The 17,841-nt window shown below is 39.0% G+C and overlaps 1 protein-coding gene across 1 annotated transcript in view; it reads left to right on the top strand.

Annotated features, from left to right (window-relative positions):
- The window catches only part of ABCA13 (ATP binding cassette subfamily A member 13), a 165,614-nt gene that overhangs the window by 80,988 nt on the left and 66,785 nt on the right, over positions 1-17,841 (top strand). The window contains 4 exon segments of the mRNA XM_049830140.1: positions 16,255-16,371; positions 16,374-16,500; positions 17,453-17,505; positions 17,508-17,538. Coding sequence (XP_049686097.1) covers positions 16,255-16,371; positions 16,374-16,500; positions 17,453-17,505; positions 17,508-17,538 — 328 coding nt within the window.

The raw sequence follows: 17,841 nt of genomic DNA, 5'->3' as shown, positions 1-17,841 counted from the left end.
AGGGGTGAGAGTACTGGAAAGTTGTCATTCATTGCAGATGACTGTCATTCATCATTAAGGACAGTTGTGAAGTGTAGGCATAAGGGATCTGGGAAATGGTCATGAAAGGTATCCATCATTGTCAAAGCTAACCAGAATACTCCATGGGCAATAGCTTGACCTGTATAATTTTGTCTTTGAAAGCAGATTCAAAGGCAGTCAAAGTTTCTGTTGTCAAAGTAGTCAAATGAATTTTCAAAACCCCCTTGAGCAAACAGACGGGTTATTGAGAAGATCACAGAATGCTCCTATTTGATTTCTAAAAGAATTTGGACTAGAGACCTGCTTTGACAGAGCATGGATCTGAGCACAAGCAGGGTATTGGCTATCCTTTATTGGTACTGAGTCCTTGAGGTGTCGGGATTACGTAGAAACCAAAATGTTGTCTCTTGTCTCCCAGACCAGGAGATGTAGTGGAGTGGTGTGTATGTCCCTTCTTAAATGAAACTTCAAAAAGATAGTACATGATTTAGGCTGATGACCGATGCCAAAAACAGGCGAGACATCACTTCAGCAAAATATGACAGTATCTCACTGAAGTTGGAGCTTTGATAATTTCTCATTATGTCTTATAGTGTCTTATTGTACTGGGTCTGGCTGGGATGGAGTTAACTCTCTCCATAGCAGCCCTTATGCTGCTATGTTTTGGATTTGTGACTGAAAAAGTGTTGATAACGCACCACTGCTTTGGCTGTTGCTAAGCAGTACTTGCAAAGGCAAGGCTTTCTCTTTTTCCTATACTGCCCCCACTCCCTGCGGTGAGTAGGCCGAGGGTGAGTAAGAAGATGGGAGGGGACATGACCTAGACAACTGAGCCAAATTGACCAGAGAGTTATTCAATGCCATATAGTGTCTTGCTCAGCAATAAAAACTGAGGGGAGGGTTTTTTAGAGGAGGTAGTCATTGCCACCAGACTGGCTGAGCATCAGTCTACTTGTGGGACGTGGTGAGTGATTGCCTTTGCATTGCGTGGTTTTTTGTTGTATTTTTTCTTTTTTTTTTCCTTCATTTCTTAAACTGTCTTTATATTGATGCACAAGTTTTCTTGCTTTCTCTCTTCCTATTCTTTCCTCCATCCTACTGCAGGAGGGGGAGTGTGAGCAAGCAGCTATGTGGTGCTTAGCTGCTGGCAAAGGTCAACACACCATGTCCTGGTTTTGGCTGGGAAAGAGTTAATTTTCTTTCTAATAGCTGGTATAGTGTTATGTTTTGGATTTAGTATGAGAAGAATGTTGATAACACACTGATGTTTTCAGTTGTTGCTAAGTAGTGTTTATTCTAAGTCAAGGATTTTGCAGCTTCTGATGCCCAGCCAGCAAGAAGGCTGGAGGGGCACAAGGAGTTGGGAGGGGACACAGCCAGGGCAGCTGACCCAGACTGGCCAAAGGGATGTTCCATACCATGTGATGTCATGTCCAGTCTATAAGGGAGTTGGCTTGGGGGGTGGATTGCTGCTCAGGAACTAACTAGGCATCTGTTGGTGAGTGGTGAGCAATTGCATTGTGCATCGCTTGTTCTGTATATTCCCATTCTTTTATTATTATTGTTGTTGTTGTATTGTTTATTATTATTATTATTTTCCTTTCTCTTTCATGACCATGAGTTTTACTCTCTCCCATCCCACTGGGTTGGGGGGGAAGTGAGTGAGTGGCTGTGTGGTGCTTAGTTGCTGGCTGGGGATAAACCACAACACACCACAATAAAGTAAAATGAACTCAGAATTATTTGACCATTTCTAAATGCAAATATTAGAGGTAAGTAGCAGTCCCTGAATTCAATTAATTGAAACAATTTTAATACTGGTAACTCTAAAGATACAAAGCACACTGTGTAATCTCTAGTGGTTTAAGTTTAATTTGTGGAAGGCTTACTCATAAATTTTTGTTTTATTCCGATGGAAAAAAAATTGGAATAAAACTCACCTTTTGGTGAGAACAGTTAACATTTTCTTTTAAAGTCAGGCAATGCCTATGTGTGCTGGTGTAATACATGCATATATTATGGATGTGAATAATTAATTTCTACACAGCTGGACCACATGGGTAATGGTTATTTTTTTGTAGATGTATACAGAGCATGCAGAAAAAAGGTTAGACTAAGCTTGTAATGACTGCATGACAAGATCATTGGAGCCAAATAGCCTTGAGATAATGGTGAAACCAGCTCAGTGGAGTCCAATAAAATGATCATAAACTACAGCAGGCAGTATATGTACACAAATAATCAGGAGAGCTAAGAGCAAGTCTAAGGGGTTACTGGCTAACTATGGGTAAATAACAATATTCTGAGCATATGCAAAAGCAGGCAATAGGCTAAAGAGTGGTCTCACTAGATTGTTAAGGGACCAATACTGCAGAATTAAGCTATTCAGATACCTTGCTGAAGAGCCAAATTAATTAATTTTGTAGCATTCTAAGTCTTAGAAATGTTTGGGAGACACCAACTTTGGATGTAATCTCTTCTGGCAGTAAAATACAGTTGGAACCTGAGATACAGTGAAACTAAACTGTAGAAAATTCAAAATAGATAAAATTACACCTTTCACACAGTGATACATAACATTTGAAATTCATTGCCATAAAACGTTGTGGAGACTAAGGCTGTGATAATATGTTTAAAAAAGCCAAAGAGTGGTTGTTAGTGTGTGTGTGTATATATATATATATGGTATGAATAGCTATAGTAATGTCGTGGTTTAACCCCAGCCAGCAACTAAGCACCATGCAGCCGCTCACTCACTTCCCCACCCAGCCAGTGGGATGGGGGAGAGAATCGGAAAAAGAAGTAAAATTCATGGGTTGAGATAAGAACGGTTTAATAGAACAGAAAAGAAGAAACTGATAATGATAACACTAATAAAATGACAACAGTAGTAATAAAGGATTGGAATGTACAAATGATGTGCAGTGCAATTGCTCACCACCTGCTGACCAACACCCAGCTAGTCCCTGAGTGGCGATTCCCCGCCCCCACTTCCCAGTTCCTATGCTAAATGGGACTTCCCATGGTATGGAATACCCTGTTGGCCAGTTTGGGTCAGCTGCCCTGGCTCTGTCCTGTGCCAACTTCTTGTGCCCCTCCAGCTTTCTTGCTGGCTGGGCATGAGAAGATGAAAAATCCTTGACTTTAGTCTAAACACTATTTAGCAACAACTGAAAACATCAGTGTTATCAACATTCTTTGCATACTGAACTCAAAACATAGCACTGTACCAGCTACTAGGAAGACAATTAACTCTATCCCAGCTGAAACCAGGACAAGTAACAAGTGCTATTAAAGCTTATATGTCTTTGAACTTCTTGGATAAGTTAGTCACTGAAAGTGTTGGAGTGGTAGCAGGTTGATGCATAACTAATTTTTTATGGTTGCTTAAACCTTTCTCTGAAGCAGCTGGTGTTAGCCATTTTGAACGATATTGGGCAAAATGTTACATTGCTCCTGTTAGGATTGAAGAGATCAGCAATATACAATACTTATAAAGCACATCTGAAGGCTAATTTAATTAAGATATTTTAGCTGACAAAAAGCAGTCATCAATAGCAAAACATCAAACTGAAGAGCTTTCAGTGACTTTTCACTGGGTTTCAACTCTGCCTTTTGATTATTTTCATCAGTGATACCGAAGTAAATATAACCTTGCTTATTAAAAAAAAAAAAAAAAAGACTGCTGCAAGGGATTGGTAGAATGGTATTGAGTCAGACCACTCCTGAAGAGTGAGTTAGAGCACTTGAAAAGCTGAATCTTCTCTAAATAAAGTGTGTTTTAATTAAGCCAATGCTGGGCAAATCTACGTAATGGGGAATAATAGCCTGGAAAACAAAGCCTTTGAAAGTTACCTACTAATCCTGGTGAAAAAGCATTTTAAGACAGTATGGCTAAGATGATTTATGTTTCAATTTAATGTGCAAAAGGATGTGAAAAGGTCATTTTGACTATCAGTACAAAATTGATGAGACTGATGCTACAAGACTATGTACAACTTTTGTGTCAATGTTTTTAAGTTTGAATGTCTTTAAGGAAAATTTGGAAAGGGAACAGAGACAAGTTAATGTTGGAGGTTGGAGATGAAGTCCTTATAAAGGCACCGTCAGGGCTCAGTTAATGTAGTTTATCAAAAAGAAGATAGAGAAGTGGCTTGCTTAAAAAGCCTAAATTTTTTTATGCATGGAGAATACTGTCTAAGGTCTAATTCTAACTTTTATAGGGGCAGAAGTAATAAATGGAATAAAGGAAGAAAAAGGAGAAACAAATAGCTGAAATCTAAAGCCAGGCACTTCTCCTAGAGGTTAATTAACAGTTGGAGATAGTCTACCCAGGCAAGTATGTTCCCTCTCCTGGTACATTTGATACAAGCCTGCGGCCTTTACAGAAAATATGCTACAGTAAAAGGTGTTACTGATTTCTGCACACGGGTGACAGTGGAATTTTATGTCTGTTGATAGGTGATCAAGTGTTTGTTTTCTATTCTTAGAGAGGGCTTTTAATCCACTATGACAAACGGAGTTCCCTGTAATGACAAAATAAGGGTTTACAGAGTATTTGTTATAATATGCTTGAAGTTATGTCACAACATCAGTTTTTAAGTGGAAGTCCCTTCTTTCATTTCCCTGTAAAATTAAGAGGACGTAAGAACAATTTCAGTGCTCCACCTTGCAAAATGTAACTTGATTTCTGAGTAGAAAACTGCAGACAACAAGTAGCCGTGGCTGTGTTCAGAAGAAGTGGCTGCTGACATAAAGACTGATATTAAAATTTTCAAATTTTTGCCAACTACTGATAAGGAGAAGGTACAGCATACATTCCAGTTTTCTGGTAGTCTAATAGTATAGGTGACTGTGACAGACTGAAAGAGTTAATGCCTCTAACACTGCAGTGGGGCAAGTTCTGCTTAAGGACGACTTTGCATAACAAGGAACTCTGCCTAGCAAGGAAGCCCAGGTGAAGAGCAGCTGGTCAGCACCCATCAGCACTGGGAGGGGAAGGGCTGGGGAGGTCAGGTCGTGCCGGAGGGTGCACAGCTTCCTGCTCTGATGTGCTGAGCAGGGCAGCTCACCCTGCAGGGAATGGGAAGCTACTCCCCAACGACCCCCAAGCCCAAAGGCTCACAAACTGCTCATGACACCTAATTAGCCTAATGAGTTCGAGTGCCCGCCTGAAGGAGGGGCAAGGATGATAAAAGGACATGAACTGAAGCCCCATATTGCATGCAAGCCCACCAGGAGCAGACCCCTCGGCTGATGGGACTGATGCTGGACCCAGGACCGGTGACATCTTTCTCTTTTTTTTTTTTCTGTCAGCCCTCTCTGAGAAGGAGTCTGGAAAGCAAGGGGGTTTGCTCTGAATCTCCTGACCCAACGGGAGCGCTCGCCTTATTGTCTGCCCTAAACCGATCCCCAGGTAAGTGAAGCCTGTAGTGTATGTTTGGTGACGTAGGGTTAGCCCGTGTTACACAGTTTACTGATGTAGTTTCATGCCAATTTTTGCGGTGAGCATGCCAATTCTTGTTGTGAGCAAATAACAATTGAGTTTTGTGAGTTAAAGGATCCCTGCTGTCGTTTCACCTTAATCCTGACCTGGGCATCATGGAACCTGAGTCGTCATCCTGAGAAATTGGGATGTGACAATGACACTACCACTTAAATTCAGCACTAGACCCCGAAAAAGAAGTGTCAGAATAGCTGGTCTAAATACTTTGGATACATTACATTTTCCTTCAGCTTTTTTATTGTTATTTTAATTAGTTTCTTGCAGGAAATCTTGTGATTCTAGCATATGCTGAAAACTTAATTTTGCCTCTTCCAATTATTTATCTTTATGGTTCTCAACCCTGAATCTTGCTTCCTTTTCCTTTTGCCACCCTTTCAGGATTCTGTGAGCACAGAACGAGGATGGAGCATCTTTCAAATGTTACCTGCTCTTGCATGGGGTCTTCCACAGGCTGCAGGTGGGCATCTGCTCCCCTCCTTGTGCTGGGGAACAGCCTGCCATCTCACCACAGGCTGCAGGGGCATCCCCTCCTCCAGCGCACCTCCTCCTCCTTCACTGATCTCGGTATCTGCAAAGGGGTTCCTCTCACATTCCACTGACCCTACTCACTGCACGTTCCCCTTCTTAAATCTACCACTGTCACTGATGGGCTCGGCCTGGGCCAGAGGCAGGTCTGACTTGGAGCCGGGGAACCTTCCAGCAGCTTCTCACAGGAGCCACCCCTGCGGCCCCTCCTCTGCTACCAAAGCCCTGCCATACAAACCCAATACATATACAAAGTAAATTCTGGTGTTTCCTTGCCCTGCTTTAGCTTACAGATGGAATATATATATATATCATAGAATTTTTTTTCCGCTTGTGCGTGGATCTATTTATATATTTTTATAGATGAAGATAGTGTATGTGCATATGCACACAAATGTTTCAAAACATAACTTGGCTTTGTTGTTGGCTGTTGTACCAGCAGATGCAAATACTTTAACTTCAATTATGTAAGTAATTCAATGTAAATGGTCAATTTTTTGAAGAAATGCTTATTAAGACTAAGTACACTTTTCATTCTGAAATGGAGTATTGCTTAGGGAAGGGGCTTCGTGGAGTCTTCTTAACATCTTGCTTCATCTAATGAGTAAATACCATACATATGTAGAAGGTGCGGTACACATCTTAGTTGTGCTAGCAAGGCTGAATTTGAGGTTGATATTTCCACGTGAAACTAGATTTTCATGTGTCCAGTACCTTCTCAAAAGTATCTCCTTTGGTGCAATTGTTGTCTCTGCTCTGTCACTAAAACATTTCTTTTGTGTTACAAAAGCACACAAAGACATTATCAATAGTCACACGTCTGTTTTCTCAACACTAGCAACATTCTGTATTATTCTTCTGTAGTAATACATTCTGTTTTCTGTGTAATACAAATGTATGCTATCTCTCTACCAAGTCTGGGATACATAGATATAAAGGAAATCAGTTGGGATCTTTTTTTGGCAAATCTGACAGACTATGTCTCCTCTGCTTTTGTACTTTTAAAGAATACAGACAGAATGTGCCAATAGGCTTCCATTTTGTAGCCACCATTCTGTGCGCCTGTTTTTCAACTGTTCCTCCTCTTGTACCCTTCTCCACGTGGTAATTTATTGCAGGTGCATCCCTGTAGGGGAGATAGTACTACAATAAAACCATACCTATTTGGAAAATTATCTCCTGGAAGTTGAAATCAGCATATTTGTTAATATTGCAAGTTAATCATGCAGAAACTCAGAATCAGAGAATTAGAGGTCCCAAAATTACAGTAATTTTCCTTTTCAGGGCATGATAGGATTGTGTCTATCTGGCTGAATATTTGCCTTTTATTTGTTTCCAAAGAATATGCCCATCTCATCATGATGAAGGCGCCCTGGCCACAGTAGTGTTTGCCACTCAAAGCTAAAAAATACTTGGTGCTTAATTCCAACTTCTTTTTCAGTATGGTTTAGGCTGGCAGCAACCCCAACTAAAATGTAGAGAAGAGATAAAAACGAAGGTAAAGCAGAAGAAAACATGGAAATAACAACAGAGATTGTATTAGGCACTACAAGTCATAGCTATAGAAAGAAATGAAACCCTGTATTTATGAATTATGGGAACAGGGCAGTCAGCAATATGTTCTCTTCTGTCAGGACCAGGCTAGTTTAGATGGCCATTCATCAAATCGGCTTGGCTGTTTTTGGTTCTTTTTGGGGTCTGTAGGTTAATGGATAAGAAGGCAGCACTATTGTTTCCCATTTCTTTATGCTTGTGCGCTATTTGTGTGCTGCTGACTGGAGAAGGGAAGAAAACTGACTATTTTGTGCTAGAAAATTAATTCCATTCATTGAAAGTTATGGCAGTGCTTTTATAACTGGAGTAGATGCTTGTACCACTCACTAAAAATGTTACATTCCAAAATAAATATATACTCAGTCGAGTTTCTGTTACAGCTGCATGCCTAACCATTTTCATACTAGTAAAAACAACAAGTGGTGTTTTGACACCAGCTAACACTTCAGCAGCAACTATGGTCTTGGTTTTTTTCTTAGCTGTTGTGGTGGCTATTATTGTTTATTGTACTAGCAGCAGTATCTAGGAAACCTCTAGGAAACCCAATCTAAAGTCGAGCCCTGTTTTTCCAGACACCCTATGGACTAATAGTAAGGACAAAAATAACAGATTCTCACTACATTTGACAGCTTGCAGTCTAGTTTTAAGGCTGAATGCAATGAGTGGATAAAACGGACAAATACATTTGGGAAGGTAAGACTATAAATCAGGTCCATAAATTAAAAGCAGAGGTCTCGGTTCACTGACTTTCTAACTACCGTATTTACTTGCTAAATGCCACTTGGACTCTCTGTTTCCCCAAATTTACCTTTAAGATAAAGAGTGGCTGTGATGCACATCTGTTCTAAAATTCTTACCTATTACTGCACGTGAGGTGCTGTTGCATGGTGTGGCATTTATACTTTTAGAGGATTTTCTGTTATTTTGATATGAGTGATGAGAAAGCTTGATGGATTTTTGCAGTGGTATGAGACTGGGCATTCTTGCATTAAATAGAAGGTTAAAACAGTAACGAAATGCTACGTGTATTTCAGTATTAGTTACATGTGAACTCAAGAGGCTGGCTTACCTTCTTTGTATCTTGTATAGACATTACAGATACCTAAATTAATACTTAATATGATAGAATTATAATGTCTGGTGTAAATAGTTGTGGATGTCTGTGAAGATGTAAAGGAAGGGAAAATGGGGATCTAATTTTTTAGGTTTTAACTAGTCTGTGTAATTGCTAAGAAATATTTGGCTTGCATTCAATGATGCTCACCTATTTGTCTGTATAATACAGGTAATATAGTATTTTCTAACTTAGAAAAAATGCAAGCTCTTGAAATTAAAGGATGATATTTGTAATGTGGATGAAGCTATGATAAGTCTGGAAAGAATGAATAAACATCTTGAGTTGGATTCCTTCTTACAGTAACAATTTCTGACTATTTTGCAGATCTTTGCAGCAGCATACTCTGATGCTGGACTGCTCTAGGAAGAGGTAAATTCAGATGGACTTGGTTCAAGTTCACCTAGTAAACTCTACAACAGTTGAAGAAGTTGGGGCAGAAATCAATCTTTTTGGAGTGGCTATTTGCTGCAGAGATATCTGTAGTGTTGAAGCTGTGATTCCACATTTTCATCTCCAACTGCTTAGCCCACGTCAGCAAAGGCAATATATCCATTTAATGAGCTGTTGAGAATCTAGACAATGTATTCCATTTAGTTCATTAGTTTGATAATTTTTATGTGTTTTCTTCAGTTGGGTTATCCAGTACCCTTAGTCCTGGTTTTAATTATTTCTCATTTTGCTAGTTAGCCATCCCAAAGCTATCCCGTGGAAAGTAGGGTTAAGGTGCATCGGTGTGCAAGAGGAGTAGAGTATTTTAGATTGGTGCTTAAAGTGTTTGTATCAGTCATACTTCATGTGAAACTGTGATGGGAAATTCCTCATTTTAACTGTTCCTCCTCTCCCAACAAAAAAACTCCACAGCTCATTTATTTGTTAACAAATGGACATCTGTTGTATGTTGCACTAGACATTTGTCAGATTATGTCATAGCGCTTTGTGAAGAAGTAAAATAAAGGAACAGGAAGGAAGGGAACATAAACCTGCTATACCTTTGTCTTGTTTCTTTCCTTTTCTCTGGTGGATACTAGCATTATATTTTCCATTGTGTTCTGGTTTCAGCTGGGATAGAGTTAATTGTCTTCCTAGTAGCTGGTACGGTGCTATGTTTTGAGTTCAGTAGGAGAAGAATGTTGATAACACTGATGTGTTCGGTTGTTGCTAAGTAATGTTTAGTCTAAAGTCAAGGATTTTTCATCTTCTCATGCCCAGCCAGCAAGAAAGCTGGAGGGGTACAAGAAGTTGGAGGGGACAGAGCCAGGGCAGCTGACGCAAATGGGCCAATGGGGTATTCCATACCATGTGATGTCATGCCCAGTATATAAACTGGGGGGAGTGGGGGGTGGCAGGATCACTGCTCGGGGACTAACTGTGCTTCGATCGGCAGGTGGTGAGCAATTGCGTTGTGCAGCACTTGTATATTCCAATCCTTTTATTATTACTGCTGTCATTTTTTTAGTGTTATCATTATTAGTTTCTTCTTTTCTGTTCTATTAAACCGTTTTTATCTCAACCCATGAATTTTACTTCTTTTTCTGATTCTCTCCCCCATCCCACTGGCTGGGTGGGGAAGTGAGTGAGCGGCTGCGTGGTGCTTAGTTGCTGGCTGGGGTTAAACCACGACACATTGCCATTTAATTATGTGCCTTATGTGAGTCTGTACAATGTGTTTACCACCTGCAACAAACCTGAATGAAAATCCTGGATGCAAACAGTGATGTTCAGCATCAATTGCTGTTGCTTGGATGCACCTCTGCCACTGATTTGATAACTATGCAGCAAGTAACAGTAAAGAAGATTAGTTTCTGGATGAAGGCCTGTTGTGCTCTTAACTCCTGCACGTTTTACGTTTTTCTTTCTGCACAAAAGCGCTTTACATGGCTGTGTCTTTTGTTTAGCGAGTGAAGGTCACACGTATCTCCTCTTCAACCAGTTGAGTAAGGGTTCCTGCTTCCAAGATATTTGGGTACAATGGTGCCCTACCAGTTTTTCAGCCTCTTACGCATTGCTGTGGATAGATTATAGCTGCTGTGTTTAGGCCTGACTTTAGAATTTATTTCTTCTAGATAGAGGGTAGGTAGTTTGAATGAAGTTTGCCCCATTCTTTTCCTAAGCGTTTTGCCTACAAATGAACTTTTGTTTATACCCATTTCTCTGGAAAATGCAAAAATAAAGAGCTTAAAGAGGCTACTTTACAAGTTTGCTGGTAGTTTTTCCAGGGACAGTTTTTTGGGTTGTGGAATCTGAGGCCCAGAATGTAAATCTGAATTTTTAATTAAAAAGTTTTCCCTTCAAAAAATGTCACTTAATTGGATTAAGCAGTATGCATGGGGGAGGGAGGAGGAACTGTAAGTTTTGCTGAAGTTCTGCTTTTCTGGACAGGAAATTCCTAAGATGGAAACACTTTAAATCAACTTTTTAGAAGAAATATTCACAATGCTTAAAATGAAAAATACTCTGGAGGGAAATGGGAGGATTTATATCTAAAAAAGCCAGAAGGGAATTTCTCTTGTGAAATTCTCTCCAAACTATAGATTTTTCTGACCAGCTCTATATGGAGACAGCTTATGACTGTATTACATATAAGCAAGAATCAATCATACAATGAAACACAGAGCAGAGGCATTCCCTTTCTATCTCAAACCATCAAAGTGTCTTTAATTCAAATGCCCTACATAAAAATCAGTCCTCAAAATCCTCCTGGAAACAAAAACAATATTACACTTATTTTTATAACAAGTAAACAAATATGTAAGAAAGTGAAGGACATTTTTATACTTCCTAATGGAATGCTGTGCACAGATTGGTGGGCTAACACTGACTCTAAACCAGTATGGCATACACTGAAATGCAGAACAGTGTCAGATCACTAGTTCAGCCTAAAACTACTTGTTGGCATGGAATATCTGATAAGCTAATAAATATATACTACTTCCAAATGCAACCAGTTTCATGTGAGCTAGCTCAACTTTTTTGCCAGGGTATTTCAGTTCCAGGATTATTTTCCCAAAATCTGCACATCCTCTCGATGACTTGTCTAAATGCCAAAATGACAGAAGCAGAACTGAAAATGTCTACTGCTGGCTGTTAACATAGCCATTGCATAGCCCATTCTTCATTATTTTATTGTGCCATGAAAAAAGTTTAGAATTATGTTATTTTCTAGAAGTGCAAAAAAGGGGAGAAATAAACTATCTAATATCCAGTTAGAGAGACTTACAATATTTGGTTCTGCTCCTAACTCTAGAGCAGTCTATAGGTAAGAATTTTCAAAATTTTGGTTCCCAAATTTTAGGACTTATGCTCTGTTTCCCTGTACCTGATATTAACTATATGAATTGGAAAGCAGTAAAAATCTTTTCCATAATACAAAGGAGAGTCTGGATGAATTGGGAAGTACAACTTAATTGTGAACATAATTGCACTTGTGGATAATTGCAGTCATAAGTCAAGCAGGACAGCTTCTAACAGTTAGGTCAGATTTTTAATTTTATGATCTAAATTATTAATGAGAAAATGTCTATAAGCTTTCTGCATAAAAATTGACTTCATAACAGAGAGGTCAGCTGGTCTTGTCCTCTAGCCTTTATGACTATCAGTGGTAATCAGAAACTGTTTTTCCATACATGTGTGCTGCTTTTATGCCTCCTGACATATATACCAAATGTAGGTAGTGAATTACAACCTTTATGAAGTAAAAATTAATTCTGAAGGTTCCAGTTAAAAGAAAATTAAATTAGACTACACATATAGGATTAAGAAACAAGAAGGGTTAAATGGTAAGTGTACACAGGAATAGTATTTAGCTGCCTTTTTTTTTTTTTTTTTAATTTAATACCTTAGGAATCTTGAAAGCCATATTGAGTCAATTATAGAAAGTCCAATGCAGGCTACTTTTCACAGTGTAGCTGCAGTCAGACAAAATGGTACGATCCATAATGAAAACAAGGAGATCAGTACAAGAAAGCATAATGCTATTGTATAAATCAGTAGTGTTTCCACATCTGATGGACAGCTGTGTTGAATATATCTTGAGACTGATACAGTGGTAATACAAGGAGACATGAGGCAAGTGGTGAGGTCGATTAGGACTATAAAGATTTTTATAAGAGGAGACTGAAAGGTTAAGATTATTTATGCAGAAGATGTATTGGAAACTTTTATAAGAGCATATCCAGTACTATCAAATAGAATAAATTCAAAACAGAGAAACAAGATTTTGTTTTTTACCTGAAACGCAAAGGAATGACAGAATTCAAGGTCACAAAGATTGAATTTAAGACAATTCAGAAAGGAATTTAAATTTGACAACTTTCTCAATGAGAATTTTAAATAATAATAAATGTATGGGTTTTTAGAAAAGACAAATACTTTTAAAAAGAAGTGTCTGAGGCGAACATATACTTTCAATATAGTGGTTTATTGCATCTTCTTGTGATGTATCTTGGCTGACCAGCATTATAAATATTGAGTAAGAGTCAGGATATTGGACAAAGTGGACAATTATTTTTATTCAGGATGACAGTTTCTCTTCCTATTGCAATCTGAATTAATTTGCTATCATTTCTCTCGGCTCCATTTCTCAAGAAAAAAGAATGAATGGCAGCTTTGATTTCCCTTTCTGCCCCCAGAAAGTAGCCATCTTAGTCCGCTTTCAGAGGTTCAAAGGGGCAAATGTTTTGAAGCATTTTCACTCACATTTCATGCTTATGGTCTATGAACAGGTCTGGGACTATGGCAAGTATCTCATTCCATGCTCCTTTTCTGGCATTTCACTACTTTCATAAATGAGAGCTATTTTACAATTTCAGGGATGCTTAGCAGGAGACATTTACAGGATCTGTTTTATTCTAAAAACACTCATCCCTTGAAAATTGTTCTGCTTCCAAGTGTCTCAATTTCTGTATTGAGTCAACTATTGAAAGTCTTACCATAATAATACAAAGATCTTAATACATTCATAAGAAGTTTGCCTTAAGAAAACCCTTCTTTTATTTTTACTAAGATTGTTTTTTTCCTACTGGTCCAATTTATAGAAAAAACTGGTTTCAAGTCCAAAATGTAACTGTTCTTGATTGGGGCACTTGAATGCTGAACCAGGATCTGAGTTCTGTAGCTACTTTTTTTTCTCCACAGAGATTCATAATCCTGAATCCCTTCTGTGGTACCTGTCAAATTAACAAGATACGGCTGAGATTAGAACTGCTTAAAGACAGAATTTGTTCTGTGGGATATTTTTCGGGGGGCGGGGGGTAAGACATTCTGTTGTGGAATTAAAAGAAAAAATACTGGAATTCCCACCCCACCCCCACCCCCCCAAAAAAAAAACCCCAAAATTAATTACATGGAATTAATTGGAACCTAACAGAATTAGAGAATATTAAGGTTGGAAGAGTGGATCAAGTAAGAGTAGGCTACTCGGTGCCTTGTCTGGTCTGGTCTTGAGTTTTGGTTGTCATGCTCACAGTGAGATTTGTTTTCCTGATATATTAAGTCAGAAATTCCCATGTTCCAGTTGGTGCCTGTTGCTCCTTGTCCTTTCCCTGAGCAGAGATTTTTCTCACTGGGGTCAATGGGGACTGCTGGAGATCTGCTCCTGTTGCCAGGAGGTTCTAGTCGTTGCCAGTGCCTCACACACAGATGTCTCCAAAAAGCGCAAATCCCCTCCAGCTGCAGGCGTGCACACATGTGCATGTTAACAAATACTGTTAGTGTTTTCTTCATCATTGTCCCTGAGGGACCTGGGGCTCCCGCTTCTCAGTTGGACCCAGTATTGCTGCTCACAGCCCACAGTGTGGTGCCTGGCAGTCTGTCCAGCAGACCTTGTAGTCCTCCTCACCTCATTTGCTTTAAGGACACTGTGGGAGACCGTGTCACAGGCTTTAAGTCAAAGTAAACAGCATCCACTGCTCTTCATTCACCAAACCAGTTCTGTATTCATGGCGAGCTCTCAGGTGGTATGGTTCAACCTTATCAAGTCCATGTTGTCTATTCCCAGTCATTTATTGTTTTTCATATCCTGGGTGTTGTTTTCTGGAGGATTTGATCTGCAACCTTCCCAGGGACTGAGGATGATTAGCCTTTATTTACCTGGATTCTCCTTTTTGCTCTTCTTGGAGGTGGATGTGATGATTATCTTTTTACAAAAGTCTTAGCCTTGAGAAGTCTACACAAAGTATTCTGTGTCACCATGAAGCCCCATCTCACCTGACCTCCTTCTCTTGTGTAGGCCCAAACCCTACAAGCCACAATCTCCCACAATGTGTCTACTTGATTATAACTTTTCATGGGAAAATACACATAATTTTTAATGTAAGAAATCATAGGTTTGTAATTCACACTCCGGTTATTGTACTGAATTTGAGCTGTTTTGCTCAATGGCTACTTTGTCAGAAGTTCAACTTCTTTTTCTGATCATTCCCCCCCCCCCATTCATCCCACAGCGCTCTCTTCAGGAGTTAAAGTTCTAGTAAACCAGAAAAAACAGTGCTAACTGAAGGACAATTAATTTGAGGTTAAAGCTCCCATACAAGTAGCTGTTAAAATGTAACATGAAAATGCTGCTTAGAGTGGTCTTGGTATATAGAAGGGAAGGTAGTAAGAGACAAATCACAAAGGATCATAAAATATAGTATGTCTTTGAGCACTATAATAAACAGGCTATTCAGTCTTGCTACAGTGCAAATACCTGTGGTAGTAAATCTACCAGACGCTGCACTATGCTGTAAGGAAGAAAAGAGGCTGAAGTATGTTCAGTCTGGCAAGGCCACAAGTAAGAGAAGCTAGTAATAGCCTGCACATACCTTGAAGGCATTAGGTTCTAAAATGGAGGCAAAGTGATTGGTGTGATTTATAAGAGTCTAACAAAGAACAATTAAGGGAGAGTCTATCAGGAAAATGACTGATTGTTGAAATGTTCATAAACTGTAGACACTCCCATGGGAATGTGAGGGACAGCTCATGAGCTGGGATTATGAAAACTGCATTGACTAACACATTAGAAAATTTTGTCAGTCCCATATGAGCAGAGAAATGAAGGGAATGCTTTTATGAGAATCCATGTCTCTAGCATCTATGATGTTCTGTTACATACTGTGAAGATGTCCCATTGAAATCCTTTGGAAAAGTTGGTGATTTCAGTCAAGGTGGATCAAGACCTTAGTGCTAATACAGGCCATGTTTGTCATAGTAATTTGTCCAGGAGCAAAGGTGGCAATGCACAAGGAATGGTTGCACCAGTGCAAGGACCATGGGAAAACAGGTATTCAGTACTCCTTTACCTGTGTATGGGGAGCTATAGAGATAATGTGTTAGCTGAATATCTGTTTTCCCCTTATAGGAAGAGTTAATTAGTTATAGTCAGGGGGGAGTGTTATACTCTTCCCTTCCATCCAGGAGAATACTGTAGGTTTATGTAGGTTTGTTTTTTCTATGAAAAAGTCTATTATGTTCTGTATTTGAAAATGCAGCACATGAAGGTATGATTTGATTTTCCTTGTTTGTCAAGAGGTTTGCTTTCTTTTGTCTCACTCAGATATCTTACTTATGGGGACCTCAAGTATGCGTGGAGACTGTCTTGTTCTTGCACAGATTGTTACCCTTCTGATGAAGAGGTTTTACCATGCTAGGTGAGACTGGAGAGGAAGTCTGTCAAAGTGCTGCTGCCTGTCCTCTTTGTTGCATGGGCAATGGCCTTGTTTAGTGTGAAGCTGTTGGCTACTGATTATCCTTCTCTCAAGCTGACACCAAGACTTTATGATAATGCAGAATCTTTCTTTAGGTAAAGGGCTTATCCATCATCATCAATAGCCAGGGTTCTGGGACTTTTACCCTTGAGTTCTCATATTTTAAAAACTATTTGTATTTTAGGAAGAATAAGAAGTTACTTTTTATAATAGCTGTTTATTTTTCAGATGTTTAGTACATTTTAATAGATTATTATGAGGGAGAGGTAAAATTAGAAAAGCATTGTGCAAAGAATTTTCTGGAGGAAAGGGGAAAGACTCTGGAGCAGTTTGAACTGCGTAACTTATTTCAATACCAGCCACGGCCATTTATATGTAAATGCACAAGTGTATTTAAACAAGCCTTTGTATGCTTCATTTTATCTAATTGCTTAGGTCTGAAGCCGTTTTCTCAAAATAATTCTCAGGTTTGAAAGTGTCATGCAGAATTAACAAATGCTGGTGCCCTTCTCACTCAACCTCTACTTTCTCTATGTTCAGCTTTGAAAGCAACTAGATTTATCTATCTATGTATTTATTTTTAATGCACAGTATCTATAGCTCAGCTCTGAACTACTCTGTATTGAGTGCATATCATACAGATCACTTTCTCTACTGGACAAATATCCAGATATCTTCATAAACATAATATGATGCTGTTTGAATTTATAAATGAAACATAAAAACACTTAAACCATGATAACTGCCAGGAATGCATGTTTACAAAGAGAAAGATGGCCATGGGGAGATGTTGAGATTTGTTTAGCCATAATTGTATTGAATTTTCTCTACATGTTCGCATGTATTTTTTAAAATGAGATCATTTTGCTGTTTTGGTATGTTTCCTATGCATGGATTTTATAGTTCTTTAGTTTCTTGGTAAACATGTAGGATCCTGAGCCTGAAAGTTTACAGCACTAGACATATTAACATGTTTGTGTTTCTTTTTCTGCTCCCTGCTCCCCCCACCACCCCCCCCCCCCAAACCCTGTGGCCCACTTTGAACAGCACTGAAGATGATAACCTAGGAAACCTTTCTCAGATTCTACTGAGATATTTCTCTGCGACCACACATGCATGCACTCAAAACAAGGGTAATTGTGAATATTCAAATGTAGCTACTTCCTTAATTGTAAACTGTAAATATTGTAAATTCAGTATCCTTTTTCTGTGTAATGTGGACTATCTTAAGCTTTTCTTGGCAGTATATGGTTAACGACAGAACTGTTATGATGAAGGAGCTGGCATCCAGGTAGGCTGGATAAGTAGGCTTCATTGTCAAAGGTCTGATCTTAATGCCTTAGAAGTCAGTGACAGCTTTCTGATGAATTTCAGGAGGATTTTGATCGAGTCCTGTGTCCATACGAATGATGGTTAGATAGTAATTACAATATTTG

This window comes from Accipiter gentilis, chromosome 27 (genome assembly GCF_929443795.1).
Source record: "Accipiter gentilis chromosome 27, bAccGen1.1, whole genome shotgun sequence".
Lineage (NCBI taxonomy): Eukaryota > Metazoa > Chordata > Aves > Accipitriformes > Accipitridae > Astur > Astur gentilis.
This window is presented reverse-complemented; position numbering and strand designations above follow the sequence as displayed.